The 22,922-nt window shown below is 47.1% G+C and overlaps 1 protein-coding gene across 1 annotated transcript in view; it reads right to left on the bottom strand.

Annotated features, from left to right (window-relative positions):
• The window catches only part of LOC144163191 (vitellogenin-6-like), a 70,951-nt gene that overhangs the window by 27,029 nt on the left and 21,000 nt on the right, over positions 1 to 22,922 (bottom strand). Inside the window, exons 7-17 of the mRNA XM_077694022.1 lie at positions 22,846 to 22,922; positions 21,875 to 22,058; positions 19,571 to 19,767; positions 16,686 to 16,854; positions 8,020 to 8,184; positions 6,160 to 6,360; positions 4,808 to 5,025; positions 4,381 to 4,487; positions 3,341 to 3,615; positions 722 to 842; positions 20 to 239 (exon numbers count right to left, since the gene is read on the bottom strand). Coding sequence (XP_077550148.1) covers positions 20 to 239; positions 722 to 842; positions 3,341 to 3,615; positions 4,381 to 4,487; positions 4,808 to 5,025; positions 6,160 to 6,360; positions 8,020 to 8,184; positions 16,686 to 16,854; positions 19,571 to 19,767; positions 21,875 to 22,058; positions 22,846 to 22,922 — 1,934 coding nt within the window. The remainder of the gene's footprint in view (positions 1 to 19; positions 240 to 721; positions 843 to 3,340; positions 3,616 to 4,380; positions 4,488 to 4,807; positions 5,026 to 6,159; positions 6,361 to 8,019; positions 8,185 to 16,685; positions 16,855 to 19,570; positions 19,768 to 21,874; positions 22,059 to 22,845) is intronic.

Below are 22,922 nucleotides of genomic sequence, written 5' to 3'. Positions count from 1 at the left end.
AGAACGAAGCCCTACTCACAGGTAATGACGCTTGATGTCGAGGTTGATCTCTGCCATGTCGCCGTGAGTGATGCCGATGTTTTCGCGCTTCGCGTAGATGAACTCTCCCTGCTTTATGCTGAAGAACACGGGTAGTCCCAGGTCAGTGGGTGTCATGATGGTCATGTCGTGGGTCAGGTAGAACGTCTTCGACCGGACGTTCTTTCCCAGGAAGCTTTCGGCCGCCTTTTGGGGCTCTTCTGCGAGAGCAAAGGTTACGGTATTTCAGTAACCCCTCGTTATTAGAAAGTCCGACCACAGAGAACTGGGTTTATTGTAAGCGATACCTTAGTGAAAGCTGAGGTGATTTGCTATCCCTGAACTGCAGTTAGGGCCATAAAATACTTCGAATAAAGCGATAATTCTAATAAATGTAGGTCGTTTTAACGAGTGTCTACTCTACCTTTGAATTCTGGCCAGTAGTTCTGGATGAGCGAGAGTTCCTTCTCAGTTCACATAAAATGTACCGCATAAACGTTCTGGTATAAACGCCAGTTTTCGGACATTATTAATATACTGTTTTTTATTCACTATTAGAAGCGAATGTATAACCAAATGTGCACTATTTTACTTTCTGGTACAGTGCATGCAAAAGTCTTACTATTTTAGTCAGCGATTGGCAGCGGAATGGTAGTTTTACAGGCCGAAACATCTCAGGGCAAAGTCACCAGAACGCACTCACCGTGCGCTTTGATTTTGTTGAGGGTGCTCTCGTCGAAGTTCCAGCTGTCCACTGTCTTTCCGAACATGGAAAGGCTGAGGCGGGCGTAGATCGGGTCGTACTCGTGGTCAGCGATCGGAAGCTGCATATTAGGTGAAACGGAACAAAGACAGGAAGAGGGTCAGCCCAAGATCAAGGTTCGTGAGTACATTAATTTCCATCAGAAAGGTGAGCACACAAACTACACCCAGAGCTCTTCGATGTAGGGAGTTGCGAAACTCCGCCTCAAAAAACAGCCCGCCCCTGGAACCCCCCAACTTTGGATCGTGCGTACGCGGTGGCGCTACCGGCCATTGCACGCACTATATATAAAAAAAAGCCACTAATTATTCAAACTTACAGTTTAACGCCAATCTTTATTTTAAAGGTGCATATTTCTTTATTTTTGTACTTCCATAGGTTATTCATTGCTTTTTTAACCTCCAGTTTTTGTGTTGCGATTGTTTCTGCGTCTGCGCAACTGCCTCGTCCAATTGGCGCTTGTGCGGGCACTCGGGAAGAACATAGGTTCGACCTGAAGTACTAAATTTGCAGTTGTTGCTCGGCCTACAGCTCACTGTATGACAAAACTAATCCAGTAGCTGATCAAGTGGCTCTAAATAGTCCCTTCAAGCTTGCGTAAAGCCGTTCAAGCGAATTTTTAACTCTTTTTTTTTTTGCCGCCGGAAGACCGCAGATGACGCAGAGCAGATGACAATGCGCAAGCGCTGATGCACCTCCGTGACTACACAATCGCATTTTTTACTGCTGCTCTTGCTTCGAATGCATATCAAACACTTGCATGGTTGAAGACATTGGGATCCTTCGGCCCAACAAATTGACTAAAGCGCCCAAATACTACCATTTTGCACCCACGTGTTCGAGCGGTTAAGCACGTTACATAGTTTATTTCGTTACCAGCAGATGGCGCCACTGTACGGAAAAATTTGAAAGAGTGGACCAATCGTAGGGCCCTTTTTTTGACGCATGGAGCATATGGATGAATTTCGCAACTATTATATCACGTAACTCTGAACTACACCTAGCGAGACTACTTCGGCAACAACCCACTGTCCCTCCCGTGGCGCATTATAGTCACTGATGGTATTACCGAATACACTACAGCTCCAAACAAATCCGCTTTTAAAAAAGAAGCAGTTCTTTCTATACGTTTACTTTTGCGGTTGGGAGGGGGGGGGGGTATAGTCGCCATAACTGTAAAAAAAAGGCTCATGGTGGCGCTTTACGCGCCTCAGATAGGCCGCTGGGCCGTAGTAAACGGCTGCCGAATAATTGAAACAACCGTCTGGGGTTTGTAACGTGTGCAGAAATACCGTATGCATGTTTACATCCCATTTTACAGCCGGCGCTACCGCTTTTCGAACTCGTGACGCCATGCTTTTGCACAGCCCTTTCGAAACCGACCCATGGGAGGGATGGGCTGCACTACAACCTGCTCTCGATAGTACTTAAATCCGAGTACAGGTGATGTACGGGTCCGCGTCAGCATCTCGACAGCTGTCCTGAGGAATCGTTAGTTTCCGGGGATATGATTGGAGCGCGTATATTTTTACGATCTGAAGACAGTGCAAATATATGCGCGCCAATGCCGGCATTCTTCCTCCAATAAAATGCCTGTGCATCGGCATGTTCAATACAAGCAAACAGGGCAATGCGCACAGCTACCTAGACCTTTCAACTGGGAGATGTAACTAATAGAGAGCTTTAGCATAGCGGCTAGAGTGCGCTACGCTATCGCGCGGGTGCCAGGACCCGACTGCGCATGCGCGAGCGGACATGGTGGGGCGGGCCGTCCCCCAACGGAACGGTTTGTCCAGACGCTTTGCTTACCCGCCGCCGGTAGCGTAGCGTACGCTAGCCGTTACGCTGAAACTCTCTATTAGCAGTAGCTGCGCATTCCGTGTTTCCTGGACTACGTCACTAACCATGGTAATGGGGGCAACGGCCGTATGGGGCATCTTACCTACTACCTTTCTCTTCTCAGTTAACCTAGACCTTCGGTAGGTAATTTACTGTATCTGTAACGTTTAGACCTCCCGAATTTTGCTATGGGCGCCGCGTGAGCCAACAACGGGAGCGAGAATGCCTTTCTTTACTTTTTGTTTTTGTTGCACAGGACGCCGCTCGAGCCGACGTCTTACGTTTTCGTTGTGCGTTCAGCTCGCCTCTCTTTGACACTGGTTTAAATCCGTTTATTTCATCATTCCTTTTCGGAAATACAAATATAACATGCGTTTTTATTGAAAGAATGTTCGAAGCCTTGCGTATAAATTTACGTTTTCCCTCAAACGTGCCAAAAGTCTCCTCCGCACCGAACAACTTTCCTTCGTATAAGCCCCACTACCAGTTTTTTAGATGGGGAGATCTTCCCTGTATATACCCTGCTCACGCTCTTACAGTAACGGCAGAAGAGTGTTTGGAAATGGGAGCTGAAAGCGGCTTCTAAGAAAAAGTAAGTCCAAAAGAATTACGCCAGCAAATCGACATGATAGGCGTGCCGGGGTTACATAAAACGCGCTTCGCATATAACAGTAATTACCTAGAACTCGTGCGTGGCTTCCGCGATCGAGGCGAACTCACCGCATTCTCGACCTCCTGTCGTGCCTCGGCCGAAGCGTCTCGCGGGAATCGGCGGCGGCCAAACACGTTCCAGAGGCTCTTTGTCGACCCCGGCTGCGGCCCGACGAGGCCGTTGAAGAGCCGGTCCAAGCCCCAGCTCTCGAACGACAGCGCGACCGTGTCGTACGACTTGCCGGCCACGTAGTCCATCATGCTTATGTGGCAGTTTCGGGGCAGAACACTGTCGCGTGACCGGATCATCTTCGTGATGGTCGCACCGCCGAAGTCGTACTTGGCTGCGTGGAAAAAAGAGGGGAGGGGAACGGGTCATGGCATTTCTGGCTTCAGATCCGGTTTCACTGTGAAAGCTTTATACGAGTACTACCTTGGAATTTCCCTTTGCAGTTTCGAAATGTCAACAAATTCGTGTAATAGGTGCTATGGAAACAGAGATTATTGCTATGGCATTGGCTGTGACACTCCAAAGGGAGTCTTATAGGCGCCTCCATGATTCAACCTACAATGTAACGTACAGAGCTGTAACGCTGACAGTGTTCCAAAATAGTTTAATCCAACTCTTTTCCAGAATTCTGATGCGGAGACAACGGGATGCTTGAAGCCCACCAATCGCGTAATTAGCTAGACAAATACTGTCAGAAAGTGATCAGGGAGCAGTGTCCGGATCTTCATCCGGCATGAAACCATTACACGTTGAAGCACATCTAATTTTTTAGAAACGTTAATAAGAAACAATAAGTATAAAACGTTAATGACAATAATTGCGTACCTGACATTTCGGAGGTATTTTTATCACATGTCTTACGGGAATAAGAAACAAAATTTTAATTGGTTTTCTCGTTTTTTCGCATATACTAATCACCCATCTAAACACCGCCAAGTATGGTAAGACTGACCATACCACAAACCCGTGCTCAATACTTGGCGGTTGAAAAATCTACGCGTTCTTTTGTGTACCGCTTAGTCTGGGTTATGGGAAACTCCGTGTGCTCTTATTTGAACGAATGCTAACGCCAAGAGCATGTCCACTGGAGTAAACTTACGGTTGTAGCCAGACGAAATAGTCCAGTGGGACATCGTTTTGTCCAGAGGCTTCTTCATTCTCCACACGTCTTCCCACATGGGCAGGACGTAGCGCAGGTGCTGGGCTCTGCATGTTGCCAAAAAGGATACGAAACACCGCAATGTTTTGTAACTACTAGCCGAGAAATTCGCGCATGGAATAAAATTGTAAAAAGGCAGAGAAGTTACAGGAAAAGAAATTGGCGGGGGGGGGGGGGGGGGGAGGGAGGGATGAGAATTGCACAAAGAAAAACAGGGTGCTACCTTCAAGTCTTGCGCATAAGTGTGAGCTTCCTTCATTTCTTTAGTCGGAAAATTGCGAAAACTTTAGGTAGATTGCCTGCACACGGTTGCGATTAAGATAAACGCGTTGCACTCTTCAAGGAGACCTTATGGCTTAAGACTTACATTTCAGCGTGGCACGGATACTCGGACTTCGCCAGGGAGCGGAAAGTGCTTGAGATGAAGGACGCCACCTGGTCGCTGGGGTCGTGGATGGCCTCTGTGGCTATGTGGCGCAGGAGGTACAGATCGGGATTGGTCCCCATAATCACTTGGAAAGCAGCGATGCGGACTTCGCTCGGCTCGCTGGTGTTCTCGAACACGGGCAATGCGATGGACCGGGTCTGTTGTGGGAAAACACAGAAAGCGGTGTTCCCAAAGGTCGGCTATGCATGTCCCATTCAAAGTTCCCGCCACTGCCAGACTTCCATCTCACACTTTAGCCACGGTGGATCCTTATTGAACTCTAACGAATATAACCCCAAAGTCTCGAAACATACTTCAACGTGCTAAGTTTAAATTGATCCATACGACATATATCTGGGCGGGAAGAAGGAGACAGGCGATAGCGACCGCCAACACGTCGCCTGCTTTCTTGTTGGCAATGTAGCCACCAATGGGCACCTATGCTTTCCGCATGCCAACTTTCTCTGGACAGGCAGCTATGGTGACGCGACGACTTTGTGAGGCGTGCTCCGTAGGTGGCGCTATATTTAAAAAAAACTAAACTACAAGGGCGTCGTTGGAATGGCGGTAGGTGCTGTCACTCTTCTGAAACCCAACTGATCTTACTGATGTTGTTCGAGCAGATCAGACCTCAGAATCACGTAGCCTACAGCCGCGCAAGAATGAAAGCGTTTTCAATGCATGTAGTGTCGGCCATGATTTTTCGTCGTTGTTGCGTACTCGGCCACTTTTTCCCCTGCTTAGTGTTAGCCGGACTATGTTACAAGGAAAGCAGACCATTGTGGAGTTGTACGAATGAAGGTTGGTGCTCACACGACGAGAAAGCCGACCACCTAGCAAATCTATTGGCCTTTTCACAAGCTGTATGTAGCGATGTGGATGCTACATTGTTTATGGTTATCAATAATTTACCCGCTTCAGCGTGTCTAACTCATGGTGCCGTACGGCGGCTGGTTGAAGAGAAGCGGCAATGGGCGCTGAGGCCTTGGAAGGACTTTTCCGTGATCCCAATCGCCAAATGTAACCAAAAAGTGCCAACGTAAATTGTCGCCTTTATTTAAGCGACCACAGTAGAATATCTAGGTGAGTTAGGCGCGCTAGCTGATGCCCGTGGACTCTTGATAACAATGTAGCATCCAGTGCGCTAAATGCTGCTTGGGAAATGAACTCCATTTCTTGGTTGTAAAGGGGGCCAAGGAATGTTGTCTGTAATATAGAACAAATGGTTTCTGACGCTTGGCGTCCCTATAAAAGCACATTGGTGGCTAGCATGCTCTCTTTTTTTTGCTCACCAATTCAGGCTGGTGTTCGGCGGCCTGTTTAAGAGCCCAGAGTGCGACCATTCTCTTGTGCTCGGCGGCATGCCACTGGGGCCAGATGAAGCGCTTCAGGTAGAGCAGGGCCCGTCGCGTGGCCAGGTTGCCGGCGACACGGATGAACATGGTGTTCTTGTACTCGGGCTCCCCAACTACGTCCGATGGAGTCACGGAATACTGAAAAAGTGGGAGGGGAATGACAGCGGATTCAAGGCACCGCTGAATGCATAGCTGCTGTGTATATACCCACGGTGGCGCTTGCAGTGACCGAAAGTTTATGATGAAATGGAGTAGCCGGAACACAGGTGCTTTTTTTGTGTGATCGTTGTCCGCACACCACCAGTCGGTACCCGCAGGACGTCACAGTCGTTATATATAAGTGGCACGCGGGCCCTCAGTCTCACAATTTTATTTTTCAAAGTCGCGCGGTAACTGGACCCAAAGTGAGCAAACTTCTCATTAGATATCAATGAGCGTCGGTTCACGCACTTTGCGAGTAAAATATATCTCAGAACTACTGTTACTTTTTTGTAAAATCTATATTTACAGCTCGGCAGGTTTGCGCCATTTTGAGATTTAGCACTTTCTTTCTTCTTGCAAATGGCATCGTGAGAATTGACTTTGTTCGCGAATTATCTTGAAGGTTCATTTTATTCGCACTGCTTGTGACTCAATATAATTTTTCTGAATTTGCCGGAAAAATCAGGGCGTAGTGGTGCGCCGCAATGGTACCCTAAGAAATTATTAGCGAAGTATAGGAACACAGAAACCAAGGCATGTTTCTTAGTGTGCTTAACTCTCTCGTTGTCTCCTTTCGCAAGCGCAGTTTTACTGCGGGAGCTGTATCAGGCGCGCTACACTGGGAGAACGTATCCTCAAAAGCGAACAGACTGGCCTGTAAAGGGTGCTCCTCTGCAGCTAGGGTTATACTGAGGTGAAGCCGAACTTCGAGTATTGCGCGTTGCAGGGGTTTACATCGTATACACTGAGAACGCACGGAATGAACGCGCTTATCGCAGATGGCCTGAAAGTAGTAGCGGTTGAGGAGGTGCAGATGTGTCGACCAATCGCGTGCACCCTGAGACTCACGTGATTGTGCAGTCTTGATAGCAACCCTTTTTGGCCTTGGGAGCTAACAAACGTGCATTAGACGGTCCCTGAAAACGGTGGAACGTCCCGGTAAAGCCTTCGCATACGCCCGCTCGTTTCAGAGAATAGACATAGGGAAGACGGCGAGGAACATTGGGGCCACTTTATTGATCATGCTGCCAGTCCCCTCATTGAAGCCATCATCGTTACGTTTGAAAATGTAATAAAATGAGCGTCCAATCGTGCCTGTGCGGCGGAATTCCGGAGTAAAAATGTTCAAAAAGTGTCGATGCAATATCATCAACAAATCGCCTATCGACGCTGTCGGTTCTCGCCAACTCACGGGAACATTTAAATTTCTTTGGTGATCATCCGCCAACCCTTTCTAGCCCTGAACTGATTCTTTTGGACGACTCAGACATCCTTCTATCGCTCTCTTTTAATCATTTTAGTTTCGAAAATTGCACAAATAATTGGTGACCTTAGGATACAACGTCGCATGCGCATCTTGTTTTTCTCAAAAACCGATCGACAGTTGCTTGTTTTGATATACGTTCGCGTAAGCGTTTCGCTCCTAATGTATTTTCCCCTTGTAAACGCTCTGAGGGCAGTGCAGTTGTTGGCAACCAAAAGAGTCGAGATAATGTTCAGAAACGGCCATTTCATACTAATCACTGCCGACGACAACGCCGCCATTTCTCCGCGACGAGTCTTAGAGCTGCGAACAACGCTTATGTGAATCCTTACGTTGAAAAGATGCGCCACGATGTCGGGGCTGCAGCTGCCGGAGTCCTCTTCGTCATCATTATGGGCACGGATGCATTCCTGTCCGCTGGCCAGAAAGCTTGCTGCCAACTTGCACGCAGTCCGTACCTCCGGGTGGCTTTTGACAACCTCTAACTGGCAGGAGTCCTGCACCGGTTAACGGTAGTTTTTAGTTTGCGAACAGAAACATACAATGTTTTTTTCTCAGGTGTGCACTGACAAAACAATGCGCGCTGGTTTCGAATACAAGGGCCCAGTCGTCGACGGGCTTAGCTGGAACATCAGATTTGACTTAAGCATGGAATATCTAAAAATATTCCCACGAAAAAACTGTTCAAACGATGTGGAGGATTTAGGTTCCCCCTTAAACTCGAAAGAAATGCATAGGAAACGATAAATGGGTAAATTGCTGTTCCAGCTAAGACTGTGGATGACTGTACGTTCCATTGAAACACCGGCGGTTGCTGGCAGTGAACATGCACTCAGCAGTTAACGAAAATTAATAATACAGAAACGAGGTGTCAGTGTCAGTGAAGCGCTCCCAAACGTGGCAGAATGCGTAGAACATTATCAATGCACTGAAATGTTAGCGCCCGAGTGATTTCCGCCGAATGCTCTCCCGTCACTCAGCTAGGTTTCAGAGCCAGTCACTAACTGAGAGCACCGGAGCGATTTTTAAACGTGGAGCGCTTACATTTTACGCCTACCTAAATACTTCGAGAGAACTAATGGGCATTTATTGTAGCGTAAGCTACACTGGCCGAGGTTGAGCGGTTTCACGTGTGCCGTGAAGGGCCGTTCTGCGCAATCGCGAGAAGCATTGGATTGGCTTGGATCGGATCGAATTGGCTTGGCTTGGATTGGATTAGATTGACTTGAATTGCATTCAATTTGGATTGGATTGGAATAAATTGGATTGTGTTGGATTGAAATCCGATCCAATTGGAGTACGGGTGCTGAAGCTTACCTCACGCTACGTATATCCTGGCTAAGCCGAGATAAGCCACTGCTAATTTTTACAGGGAAGATAATTGTAGCAACTACTCATGGGTAGCATGCGCGTTATTTGTCATGGCGGCATTAAAATGGGAATATTGCGCTCCGAAGCCATACCTGTTGTATGATGCACGTCTTTGTGGGAGGCTGCGGGTTTATTTGGGCAACTTAGGTATCTTTAAAGTGCGCTAAATTCTCTACGTACTATCATTTTGTTTTTTTTTCCTCAGCAAGGAAAACGGCCGACGCGACCGGGTTTGAACTAATGACGTCATACTGAGTATAACGAAGCCTTAGCCACTGAGCCACCACGGCGCGTCGTTCGAAAGGCCTAGAACCTGTATTAAGCGCGGCCAGCTTCGTCATTATCAGACCGTTGTTGAGTACAGTCAAAACCTTTATGACAGTGAACACGCGAGCTCGTGTCGGTTAGTACACTCAGAGTGCTCTGGTAAGAGGCTGGCTCGCCCTCACAGTTTGTGTGTTTAGCGGACGCATTCCCTGAAAGCGCTTAATCGCACGGTTGCCTGCTCCAGTAGTTGCGTCACGGCACCGCGAAGTATGCAGACGTGGGGATTTATACCCTATTTATCACTGAGTCGGGATGCGAAAACAAACGTGAATGTGTTCGCTGTGCTTCGCCGCTTGATAAAAATTAAAGTCGTTCCACTCAATGCGAACGCTACCGGAAGTGTACAGCGGGGATTCGCCATAATGGGCTGTAGCGCCGTTATCCGTTCACTGCTACCACCCAATGCAATTCAAATTCCCACACTTCGCAGTGCTCGCGTGTCCCCTGCCTGAAACTGCGCCCGCGGGATTTCTGTTCTTTTTGTGCTCGCTCTTCTTCCCGCACGTGCCTGCGTTTCAATTCCACGTTTTTTGCTTAATATCGTAAAATCAACCCAACGAGCTTTCCTAAATCAGCGCGGGCGCTGGGGGGTTATAATGTATATTTTGCCTCAAATGTACCTACAGTTTTCTTTGCGCTAAACACCGGGGAGATGTATGACAAGCGCCAGCGGTTCATGAGTTTCGAACGCTTAAGACGATATAAACCGCTTGGCTTTCGAAGCCTCCGCGTTACGCCGCGACGACAGACGCCGCGACAGACGCCGTGGGGCTCTACTTGGGTCCAGTGAGCAGGCGAGCCCCTAAAGTGCTCTACACTTGATATCCCCTCATCTGCACGTGTTTTTTTAATCGTTTACAGATGTATGACGCAGCTACCGTTGCAGACAACAGCGCGATCAACCGTTGTCAAGGGGTGGGTCCGACAAAGTATACGAACTATGAAAGTGCGTAATTGGGGCCATTGCTAGACCGCTCTGCTAGTACTGAGCGGCACGCGCTCCCGTGTTTACTGTCATAAAGCTTTTGACCGTACGTGGAGGATGTTTCTGAATCAACGTGTGTATCAGTTAGCCTAGTAGATTTGGAGATAGATGCGGGGACGCAGGGAGAAAGCAGGTTACAGCACGAAGCAGACTGCACCTCTGCCTGAGCTGGGGAGTGGGTGGCGACAAAAAAGCTGTATGTGGAGTACGCAAGGGTGTCCCACGGAAGCATCGACGAATCGAAAATGAAAATCGTTGAAGCAATAGTTAAATTCTTTGTTACTGCTGTACTCGAGAATGTCTAGTTGCAGTCGCCATCACGAACACATACAAGTACGAGCTAGAATTTGGTGCGTTTTTGGGGGGAATTCGGACTAGAAAATCTTTTTTTGTAATTCTTGAACTGTGAGCCTGACTACATCTGTACGCGTTGGCAACGTAATATGCATAATGTTGTCCTTTTTGTTAGTTTGGCGTTCTGTGGTTCCTCGACACCATTTGCTGTTCTCAACGCCGCAACCCGCAGTATGTTGACGCCGCTCCTGACATTCCAGGTCCTGGCGTGCTCGCTGCCCGCGGGCATGCCCGCACTCCAACCTGCCCCGTTCGTGCTCGCCCCTGCCGAGCGCCTCCTTCCGTGCGGCTGCCTGCCGACGCTCAGAAACGCAGCACCTCGCCTCCTCCACCCGTGCACCTGCCTCCGCTGACGAGCCCCTCTTGGCTTCCGAGCTCCGTGACGACAGCGGATTCCACGGGCCTACTTAAACTCCGGAGAGCCGCCAAAAGTCCGGGGCACGACGCCGCAACCCGCAGTATGTTGACGCCGCTCCTGACATTCCAGGTTGGTTACTGCAAACTTTCTAAAGAATTTAGGAGCGGCAATCGTTTTCTTGTGGCGGTGTCGTGCCCCCACGACTTTAACTGGTTGTGCCGCAGTGACACCAGAGACTGGCTATTTTGGTTTGTTAACCGTTGTACGTCCGCGGTGTGCCATGTTGCATTGTCACAATTGCTGCTAGCCCTATCAGGCGACGTGGAGTCGAACCCAGGCCCTGATAGCATTCAGGAATCTAGTACGCCGATCGACGCCGGAGATATCTGTGCTGTCATGCAGATGCTCACCAGGCTCGCGTCAGGTCAAGAAAGAATTTTGTCGGATTTAGCGGACATACGGACTAGACAATTCGCCACTGACGAAAAAGTGAAGAGCTTGACTGAACGTGTCAATCTTCTAGAACAAGCTCGCTCGCAGTCCAGTAACTCTTCGGCCGATTCCAAAGCCCCGTCTGCAGAAATAGCTGCTTTGAAAGCTTCCACGGATGATTCCGAAAATAGGCTACGAAGGAACAACCTTCTCTTTTTTGGTTTTGAGGATAACCCGTCCGAAACCTGGAAACAAGCCGAAGAAACCGTTGTTGCGTTCTGCTCTACTAAGCTAGGTGTATCGCTTGACCCACTGAATATTGACCGAGCGCATAGACTGGGCTCTTACAGTGAAGATAAAAACCGCCCCATAATAGTTCGCTTTGTTAGATTCAAAGATAAAGATGCGGTGTTGGGGGCGGGTTCGAAGCTGAAGTCCAGTGACATTTCCATCAGGGAAGACTTCTCTCGTTCAGTGCGCTTAGCCCGCAGGAAACTTACCGAATTTGCAAAGGCTCGCTCTTCCTCCTATAAATTAAGGCATGATAAGCTTCGTATGGACGGACGAGACTTCCTTTACGACGCTGATACGGATGTTGTCGTGCTGCAAAAAAAGTGAACTTGAAACGGAGTCGAGCAATCCCTGTTACTGCAGTTAGCGATACCGTCAGCGTTCCTCGATGCAGCCTTATTATGTATGAGCCATGCCGTCCTTCACTTGTAAACATTATGCTTATCAATTGCCGAAGCGTTAAGAACAAAACCGACGAGTTAACAGGGCTCGTATCATCTTTTGGCCCTGACATTGTTATCGGGTCTGAATCTTGGTTGGATGAATCGATTTCCAGCTCTGAAGTATTTCCTGCGGAATATGTGGCCTATCGCAAAGACCGGAATACGCACGGTGGGGGCGTTTTTGTTCTGGTCAAGCACAGCTTGCCAAGTTTCGTAGTCAACTTTGAGGCTAACAGCTGTGAATCTGTTTGGTGTAAAGTTGTTCTCGAACAAAACAAACAGCTTACAGTTGGAGCATTTTACCGTCCGCCTAATGACAACAGCAGCCATACCTTTAATACCCTCTCTCAAATATTACTTACGGTTTCAACTGATTACTTTCTCGTCGGTGGTGACTTTAATATGCCGGATGCGCAGTGGATTAACAAACTTACTTCTTCGCGCTCATCCCTGTCGTTGGCTTTTTACGATCTTTTTGCAACACATGGTCTTTATCAATTCGTGGAGGAACCAACACGGCGTCATAGCAATGCCGCTTCCACCTTAGATCTTCTGATATCAAACTCTCCTTCGTTGCTTCAATCTGTTTCCATAGTTCCCGGAATAAGCCACCATGATGCAGTGGTTGCCCGTCTCGTTGCTTCCAAACCGTACATACCGCCTCCGAAACCCAGGAAAGTTTATTTCTTTGATAGTGGAAATTACTCTCGTATTTCTGAAGCGCTTGAGTCAAGCTTCGATAGTTTCTCAGAACAAAGCAGCACTGTATCTGTCTCTGAGTTATGGCTGCTGTTTAAAGAGCAACTTTTAAAGCTCATTGACTTGCATATCCCCTCTAAGCTTCTTTCTGCGAAACACCGAAAAAATAAACCTTGGTTTGATAAACCCATTAAGGTTCTACTTAATAAGAGGAATCGTATATTCAAACGGTATAGAAAAAATCCCGATCCACTGCAACTTTCTAAGCTTCGACAGCTTGGTTCCGAAATCAAGGTCAAAATCACAGAAGGAAAAAAGCGGTATTTTGACTCTCTTGGTTCTAGAATTAAAGAAAATCCAAAGGAACTCTGGAAACTGGTGAAATCTAACAGCAAAGATGATGTTGGTATCCCTGCGTTAATCCACAATAGTGCAGCTGTTACCAATGATAGAGATAAATCAAGCTGTTTTAATGATTACTTTGTCTCAGTGTATTCCACGCTAGTACCTCAACATCTTCCAGTCTTCTTGAGCAACGCACTTGATGATATGCCGGATATTGCTATTCACTACTCTGGAATAGTCAACCTTCTCCAAAAATTAAAACCACACTCGGCACCAGGTCCAGATAGGATACCCAATCTTGTTTTGAAATCCTGCGCACATGCCATCTCAAAGTATTTAGAAGTACTGTATCACAAATCTCTTGAAACCTCAGAATTACCTGAAGACTGGAAGATGGGCGACATTGTTCCGATTCATAAAAGTGGGCCCCGAGACAGTGTCATGAACCATAGACCCATATCTTTAACATGTGTGTGCTGCAAAACCCTGGAGCACATAATTTACACTAACATCTTTACCCACCTTCAACACAACAGTTTCTTTGTTCCTTACCAACACGGGTTTAGAGCTGGTCATTCATGCGTAACTCAGTTAGTGGAATTTACCCATGACATATTTACATCATTTGACAAAGGTTTACGAACAGACTGCACACTATTAGATTTCCAGAAAGCGTTTGACAAAGTGTCCCATGTTCTCTTACTCCATAAGCTTTCACTTCTTGGTTTACCAGATAACATCCTTTTTTGGCTCAAAAACTATTTGACAGGTCGTTTACAAAGAGTGGTAATTAATGGCGCAGATATGCATGCGTATCTTCTGGCGTTCCGCAGGGTTCCGTCTTAGGTCCACTTTTATTTCTTATATATATAAATGACATTGGCACAGGAATCACTTCGAAAATCCGGCTGTACGCAGACGATTGTGTCCTTTACAGAGAAATTAATAACGACTCTGAGAGAGTAGCATTACAGACAGACCTAAATAAAATTTCTTCATGGTGTGACAGGTGGCTTATGTCCCTGAACATCTCAAAATGCAAGCATATTTGCTTCACGTGCAAGCGTCAACCAATCGGTACACAGTACTGCTTGAACGGCTCCCCATTATCAGAAACAAGCGAAGCAAAATACCCAGGTGTCACGTTTTCCGCCGATCTTACATGGAATCCTCACGTTCAAAGCATCACTTTAAAAGCAGGACGAGTACTAAATTTCATTAAACGGAACTTTAAGCACGCGCCAATAGATGTCAAGAGAACACTTTACCTAAGCAACGTTCGCCCGATTCTGGAATACGCGTCCGTTGTGTGGGACCCGCACACACAAATTCTTGTCAATAGCTTAGAAAGGATACAGAAACGCGCAGCCCGATTCATAACCGGCATTTACTCATTCCAAAGCAGTGTCACAGAAATAAAACGGCACATATGTTTGGAAGATCTCTCACTGCGCCGTGTTGTTTCCCGCCTCTCTTTCCTTCGAGATGCCGTCTTCAATCGCACACCACTAAACAAAGAGACTTATCTACAATCCCCAACATACATATCCGGGCGCCGCGACCTCTTACTCAAGATAAAAGAAATGTGCGCGCGCACAACCACATACCAAAACTCCTTTTTCCCCGTACAATACGCGATTGGAACCTGCTGCCTCCTGAACTAATCGAAGTTGCTTCTGATGTGACGTTCCCCACTGCCCTTCAAGAATATATTTATGGATAAAAATGTACTCGCCATTTAAAACTTTCTTTGATATTTATGCTTTGCAATGTTAGCCAGCGTGCTGTGTAAATTAATGTATCTTGTTACCTGGCCGATATTTATGCTTTGCAATGTTAGCCAGCGTGCTGTGTAAATGAATGTATCTTGTTACCTGGCCGATATTTGTTTTTAATGCTGTCTCATGTACTCCCTCAGAATGTGCCACATGTGTGATTAGTATTGTACTCACGGTCTGCAGTGTGTGGCTTACTAACGCAAACCTTGTATGTTTTCTTACAATTGTTTTTTTTTTTTTCTTTCTTCAACCTTTCAAAGAGTGTGCAATGTTGTATTTTATATCGATTATTTGTCCCCCCTACTATAATGCCCAACGGGCGAAGTAGGTATGCAAATAAATAAATAAATAAATAAATAAATAACTTTATTTAGAGTTCCGTTTATTGCTTTTTATTGAGTGTGATGTTTTGTATATATACTTTTAATTTTTGTTTTGTCTCTTATTGTTGTCTCCGCAGCCTCCCACATCTATCTCACGGCACTGCAATGATCCTCATCTGGCGTAGCAAGCACTGACGCTAACAGAGCTGACCTTTTTAGGTAACATTAAAGAGTTATCTCTCGCTCTATCTAGAATCGGCATTTTAGGAATGCTCTAAATTTAGAAAAAAAGGGGCAAGGATAAGAAATTAAACGTCTTTTTTGCACAAAACCGATAAACTCTATCAACTTTAGATCACGTTAGGAGAGCGTCTATAACCGGTCGAAAGAACGTCAGAACGAATCGGGCCGACAGCCGACTAAGGGAGTTTGGGGTAGCCTGCCAAACAAATAACCATGCTTAGGCAGAGACTCGTAGATTTGAATGCTTGTTTTCCCAAAGCAATCAGTGTCGTATAAATACGAAAGCAAAGTAAGAACAGATTCAATTTTTTACATCTAAAAGGCAAGAGTTTAAGGCAAGGGCCCTAGATTAGTAGCTCGCTCAAACCCAATTAGAGTCAGCCTTCCGTCATAGCCGCTGTCGTCGCGGCGCAACGCAGAGGCTTCGAAAGCCAAGTGGTTTACATAGTCATGAGCGTTCAAAACTCTTGAACCACTGGCGCGTGTCACACATCTCCCCGTTGTTTAGCGCAAAGAAAACTGTAGGTACATCTGAGGCAAAATGTACGTAATTAACCGGCAGCGCACACGTTCACTTAGTTAGGAACGCTCGTTGGGTTGGTTTTTACGATAGTAAGCGAAAAAAAGCGGCAGTGCAACGCCGGCACGTGCGGGAGGAAAAGCAAGCACAAAGAGAACAGAACTCTCGCTGGCGCAGTTTCAGGCAGGGGGCACGCGAGCACTGCGAAGGCGGGAAATTTGAAATGCCTTGTGTGGTAGCAGTGAGCGGACGAGTGCTACAGCCCATTATGGCGAATAACTGTTCTGCACATCCGACAGCTTTCACATTGAGTGAAACGGCTTTAATTTTTTTAGTTACTGTAAACATTCAGTGTAAACTTTGGTGTTAGTGTTTGTGTAAACATTAGTATAAACACGAGTAAACTTTCGCTTCACTGCATTCACACATCCACATTTTTAGCCGTGTAGATGCCAGAAACCCCGCCTCGAGGATGGTAAGTTTTTTAAGTGAAGGATGCGTTGTTCAGGCGAATATGAATCACACTCACGCTGATTTCTTTAACGGCAGCGGTGCTAACTTCCTTGAAGTTGAGGCTGATCTTGGTATAAAAGCGGTCTGCCTCCTCGGGGCTTATCTCGTTTTGCTGGATGAGGTTGACGCCGAATGCGAGGTGAGGGTTCATTCCAGCAGCTGCCAGCAGGTCGATGAACACTTCACTGCGATTGAACAAAAGACGCACTTTGAAGGAGATGGAACCTTCACAGCACGATTGTTATGACTGGCGTTCAGTTCTAAGGGACGTTCTCCGGGTAAAGGACACAAAAGAAGTGCTAGTGAAGAGAGAGAGAGAGAGAGAGAGAGAGAGAGAGAGAGAGAGAGAGAGAGAGAGAGAGAGAAATAAGGATGTCCAACCTAAGAAAGAGCTGGCTACTCCAAGCTTGGAGTATACAAAAGGTACAATGGTTGTACCTTTGCAGAGCAAAAGCTGAAAATCACACGCGCGCCCAGTAAACCACTTGCTATGTAAAGTACATTCGGTAGGAGCTTCTGCTGTTGTTACAACCTTATTTTTATTTTAATGTCGAACCAGAGGATTTCTTAGAAAAAAATCCTGGGCCATATCCACTAACGTGAAACCTGGGGAGGGGCGTAGCATGGAGTGTATAAGTGTATTCTTGGCGCCTTGGCGTGTTTGCCAGCCGAGACAAAGCCGTTGCGGGGTAGAGGTATACAGCCTTGCTAACAAAGTCTCTTGTATCTGAAGCACGAAGCGTTCTAGCGCGAGGTGTAAACGAGTGTCCCGGTGTTTTTAATAGTATGCGTTACGAAGCGTTCCGGCGCGGAGCGTAAAAGAGTGTTCCGGTATTTTTATAGCATGCGTTACGTTTTAGCGCGAGGCGTAAATGAGCGTCCATGTGCTTTAGTACATCGACTGCACGAGACGACGGTTACGACGACGACGACGTGAGACGCGGCCAGCCTAAGCCCCTAAGGGGCTTCGCTCCTAAAAGAGTAGCAGGTGGGCTGCCGTTGCGTCCCCGTTGTACATTGTAAACGTGCACCGATCACTTACAATGTGCATTTTAGTGCTCGGAGCACGTTGTAAAGGTGTCGGGATAGTACACAGGCAGTTATTAGCCTTTATTGTTTTATTGCTTGCTCTTTAGTTGACCGTGATGGCGGGCAGAGAATAAGCGGTGGGGAGAGGAGAGTGCTTTTCATTGAAAGATGGCGAATTCAGCCCTGCTAGGAACAGTACGGGTTATAACAACGTGGCTATCACCACAACGAGTGGGGTAGCTGCTAGCTAGCTAGCTAGCTAGCTAGCTCACTCACTCACTCACTCACTCACTCACTCACTCACTCACTCACTCACTCACTCACTCACTCACTCACTCACTCACTCACTCACTCACTCACTCACTCACTCACTCACTCACTCACTCACTCACTCACTCACTCACTCACTCACTCACTCACTCACTCACTCACTCACTCACTCACTCACTCACTCACTCACTCACTCACTCACTCACTCACTCACTCACTCACTCACTCACTCACTCACTCACTCACTCACTCACTCACTCACTCACTCACTCACTCACTCACTCACTCACTCACTCACTCACTCACTCACTCACTCACTCACTCACTCACTCACTCACTCACTCACTCACTCACTCACTCACTCACTCACTCACTCACTCACTCACTCACTCACTCACTCACTCACTCACTCACTCACTCACTCACTCACTCACTCACTCACTCACTCATGGAATTATCCGCAATGTCCCCCCGAGAACACACAAAAAAAGAGATAGCCTGATTTTGGAAATCTCAGAGCCAGTACCCCTAGATTCCATCACTTTTGCGTTTCCGAACTATCACGGCACTTCACCGAGATGCTAAGTAACGGGATGCGCTTTCAGTACATATCGTACACCTCGTACAAAGATTTAGTTTTAGTGTAGCCTCACGGCTAATGTTTCCGGCGGGGAGTTTTAATTGAGATTGTGGTACACTTCTGTTTTAGTGACTTCCTAATCCCAGAAACTAATAAAGTTTGTTCTCTCTCTCTCTCTCTCTGTTTTAGTGACAACGCGCTCGCCACTAGTTAAGCCAGCTGGTGTCGAGTAATATTACGCATGCAGAGGGATGTGGTTAGAAATATTGCTGGTGTGGTACCATCCGCGGGGATGACGCAGGCCAGCAGTGGTTAGACGTATTTGGACGTGGCATTTGTCCAGTAGTGGACATCAGCAAGCTCATGATGACAATGATGACGACAACGATGATGGCGATACTAAACGCTCTTGCCATCTGACTGAGAGTGATTCAGTGCCAGCACTGCGAGCGGACGCGTATATACGTTTCCTAGTCAGTACAGCCAGCCGTAACCTGAGCCTGCTTATGGGGGTTATATCACAGCATAAACGTATCCCAAGCATACAATACCACCCGAACTGAAATAAATAGCCGATAAAAAGGACCTGAAATGGTTGAAAACCACGGTGTAGAAAAATGTTCAACAGAAATAGCCGAAACCGACCGAAAAGGGGAAAACCCGCAAAAACGTACAACTCACCAAAAGGCAACGAAAATACCCGAAAACCCAATGCATAAAGATGTCATAAATAGAATATATGCGTGATAACAAATGGTGATATCCAAATATGAAAACCCTTGGAAAGGAAAAAAAAAGCGGTAACGGGATTTGAACCCCGGTCAGGATGTTTGCTTCGCAGGAGCGGAACTACTACAATAAGAGATCAAGCGTTTCTGAGCGACCAAATTGAGGGTCACATGCACGCGGACAAAGCTTCAAAAATGCCCCTAGATGGCGCCATGCGTCGCTTGGCTGCGCTGACTAGGAAACGCCTATACGCGAGGGGGACGCGTACAGCCCTAATCTCTACGCAATCTTACCGTATGCTTTTCTTCATGTCCTCGGCAGCGTTGGTCACGTGGCTGTGGTAAACGTCGTTAATTTGCTCGTAGTTGAATGTCATGAGGGTCTGGGACAAAAGAATGAAGAGCAGGCCTCCGCCTTGATGGTTGTCGATCTCCTTGATGTCCTCGTCTGTGTACTCGAGCTGCGCTAGCTTGTCCAGGCCTTGGGTGAACTGTGACATGTCAGGAAACAAAACAACATAAAACCCAAGTTAGAGGGAGCGTCAGTTGCGTATGACGTAAAGGGGTATTCGGAGAGGAATTGAGGCACGTTGTGCGACAAGAATTTATGATCGGTTGAGGTACATAGCCCAGAGGTCGGCGGACTCAACCACGAGCATACTTCGGCAAAGGTGGCGCGGCGCACTCGAACTCCCTCAGAAATTTGTTTTCGAATCTGCACTCATTCGAACTACGACTCATTGCTGAGCAGCACAGCTGCGCTAACTCAAATACAAACTCGCAGTGAGCGCAAAAGTCAGAAATCACTCCGACTCAAAACTCAAAATGTACTCAAACTCAAAATGTACTCAGAATTCAAAATGTACTCAAACTCAAAATAGACTCAGAACTCACTCGGTCTCAGGAGTACTCAAACTCAGTCGGGCTCAAACTCACCGAAGCTCAAACTCATCATGCCACACTAGCATCACACTCACTCACTCAAACTCACGCATGATTTTGGATCCAAATGAGTCTGAGTGAGTGGACCCATAGGTGAGTCCGCCGACCTCTGCTCAGACTCATTTGGGCTCAAACTCACGCGTGAGTTTGAGTTTGAATGAGCGCGAGGCTAGTGCGGCATCGTGAGTTCGAGCCCGAGTAAGTTTGAGCCCGAGTGAGTTTGAGCCTGAGAGAGCTTGAATACGCCTGAGTCCGAGTGAGTTGTGGGTCCAGTTTGAGTTGTGAGTTCATTTTAAGTTTTGAGTCCATTTTGAGTTCTGAGTTCATTTTGAGTTTTGAGTTAATTTTGAGTTCTGGGCCCGAGTGAGTTCTGAGGTAATTTTGAGTTTTTGAGTCCGTTTGAGTTTGAGTTCATTTTGCGTTCTCAGCCCGAGTGAGCTCTGAGCCCGAGTGAAATATCACTTTCGCGCTCGCTGTGAGTTTGAGTTTGAGTGAGCGCAAGGCTAGTGTGGCATCGTGTGAGTTTGAACCCGAGTGAGTTTGAGCCCGAGTGAGCCCGAGTGAGTTTGAGCCTGAGAGGGTTTGAGTACGCCTGAGTCCCAGTGAGTTGTGAGTCCATTTTGAGTTCTGAGTTAATTTTTAGTTTTGAGTCCATTTTGAGTTGTGAATCCTAGTTAGTTTTAAGGTAATTTTAAGGTTTGAGTTCGTTTGAGTTCTGAGTTCATTTTGCGTTCTGAGCCCGAGTGAAATCTGAGTTGTGCGCTCGCTGTCGGTTTGAGGTTGAGTGAGCGCAGATGTGTTGCTCAGGAATGATTCTGAATTTGAGTGGGTGGTAATTTTAAAATAAATTTGTGAGAGTTTGAGTGAGCCGGGCCATCTTTGTCGACGTATGACACAACCTACCCGCCCTCTTCATCGCGTTCTAGGGAATATCAACGAATTGCCTATCATCTGGCCATGGACTCTGTGGGACTCTCGAAACATCCACGTTAACTAGCTCGCAGTTGCTACAGACAGTTAAGGACTTAGTACGTTAACTAGCTCGCAGTTGCTACAGACAGTTAAGGACTTATTAGATGAGCGTAGTAAAGTGAAGTAGGACATAAGCCTCATAAGCGACTGCTAATAAAACTAAGATCCTTAAATTTATATCCTGGCATTATAACCTGGATTGAAGAATTTCTATCTAACCACTCCCAATTTGTTTCCCTCGATGCAGTGCACTCTAGTCCCTTTCCGGGAACATTAGGTGTCCCACAAGGCTCCGTTCTCGCGCCCCTCCTCGTCTTAATTTACATTAATGGCCTGGCTTCGCTGTCTCCTCCAGAATCCGTTTGTTTGCTGACAACTGAGCACGAGGACGCGGGTTCGCATCCCGGCCGCGGCGGCCGCTTTTCTGATGGAGGCGAAAAGCGAAAACGCCCATGTGTTCTAGATTTCGTCGCACGTTAAGATCCCCAGGTGGTCAAAATTAATCCGGAGCCCTCCACTCCGGCGTGCCTCATCGCCTGTATTGCGTCGGTGCATTAAACCCTACAATCAATCAATCAATCAATCAATCAATCAATCAATCAATCAATCAATCAATCAATCAATCAATCAATCAATCAATCAATCAATCAATCAATCAATCAATCAATCAATCAAGTAGCTCACAGTTTCTGCAGAAGGAGAGAGGCCGAACTCCGTGACGATCTTGTTGGCATGCTTGAGGTCGTCCGAGTTTTTCAAGTCACCCGTGACGGGGAACTCCTGCGCCAACGAATGTCCCTTCTCGACATCTCCGGGCAAGTCGGTGCCTATTGTGGGGTCGTGCTCCTCTCTCAGGTGAATAGCGCGGCTGCGGAGAATCACGATAACCTTAACCCGCAACCACACGACAAACCACGAGTAAAGACTAGTTGGTCCAGATGCTAAAGCTTTCCACACATTGCATCCATTGCTTAGAATTTACCGCAGGACCTAATTCTCCAAAAATTATAAGTGCTATTCCATAGGTGGTATTCATTGAAACGTTTAGCTGTCAGTTGCTTCGCTTGGCAACACTGGAAACGGCCATGGACATTGCCGATGCGCCACGGACTTGGCGCGGCTTTTGCCCCTGCGCCCACACGCCGAATAAAAAAAGAAACACCGGCGTGTGTTCTGCTCCGTTTCAACCCGATTCTAAATGGTGGTGTCAACAGAGACCTTATTAATCGAACTCATATTGGACTCGAGGCATTACTTTGCGTTCGGTGGGGTAGAGTTTGGAACGTCCAACACAGATCACGTGCTTAGCACGAACAAGTACCGCCATCTCGCGGAGCCCGACGTAACCAGTGACGGCGCACTCACGTGGTTGCCTGCATGCGGGCCTCGCAAGTGAATAAAAACTTCAACTCGAAGGGCCGAGTTTTTTCTGAATGGCATCGGAAAGGAACTTGAATGCGAGAATCTGTTTGTCATCAATTCCTTCCAGCTAGCTAACACACGGTGAGAAGGCTGAAGCCCGCTAAAAGCGTTGAAACTGCGTAAACTGGTTAGTTACTTCCCTACCTAGTTTTGCGGCCACACAAAATTTACGAAATTTTACCTGAACTGACTTACATCAAGCTACGAGTCCAGCCATTCTAAAAAATGCTCACCCGACGAAGATGGCAAATTCTTTCCCGTCGCCGTGAGGCTTGAACAGCTGTGTGGACGTAGCCCAAGCATGGTCAAT

Source organism: Haemaphysalis longicornis, unplaced genomic scaffold (assembly GCF_048455015.1).
Source record: "Haemaphysalis longicornis isolate Haplotype H1 unplaced genomic scaffold, Haemaphysalis longicornis Haplotype H1 scaffold_12, whole genome shotgun sequence".
NCBI lineage: Eukaryota > Metazoa > Arthropoda > Arachnida > Ixodida > Ixodidae > Haemaphysalis > Haemaphysalis longicornis.
Note: the sequence above shows the minus strand (reverse complement) of the source record. Positions and strands in the feature narration are given on the sequence as shown.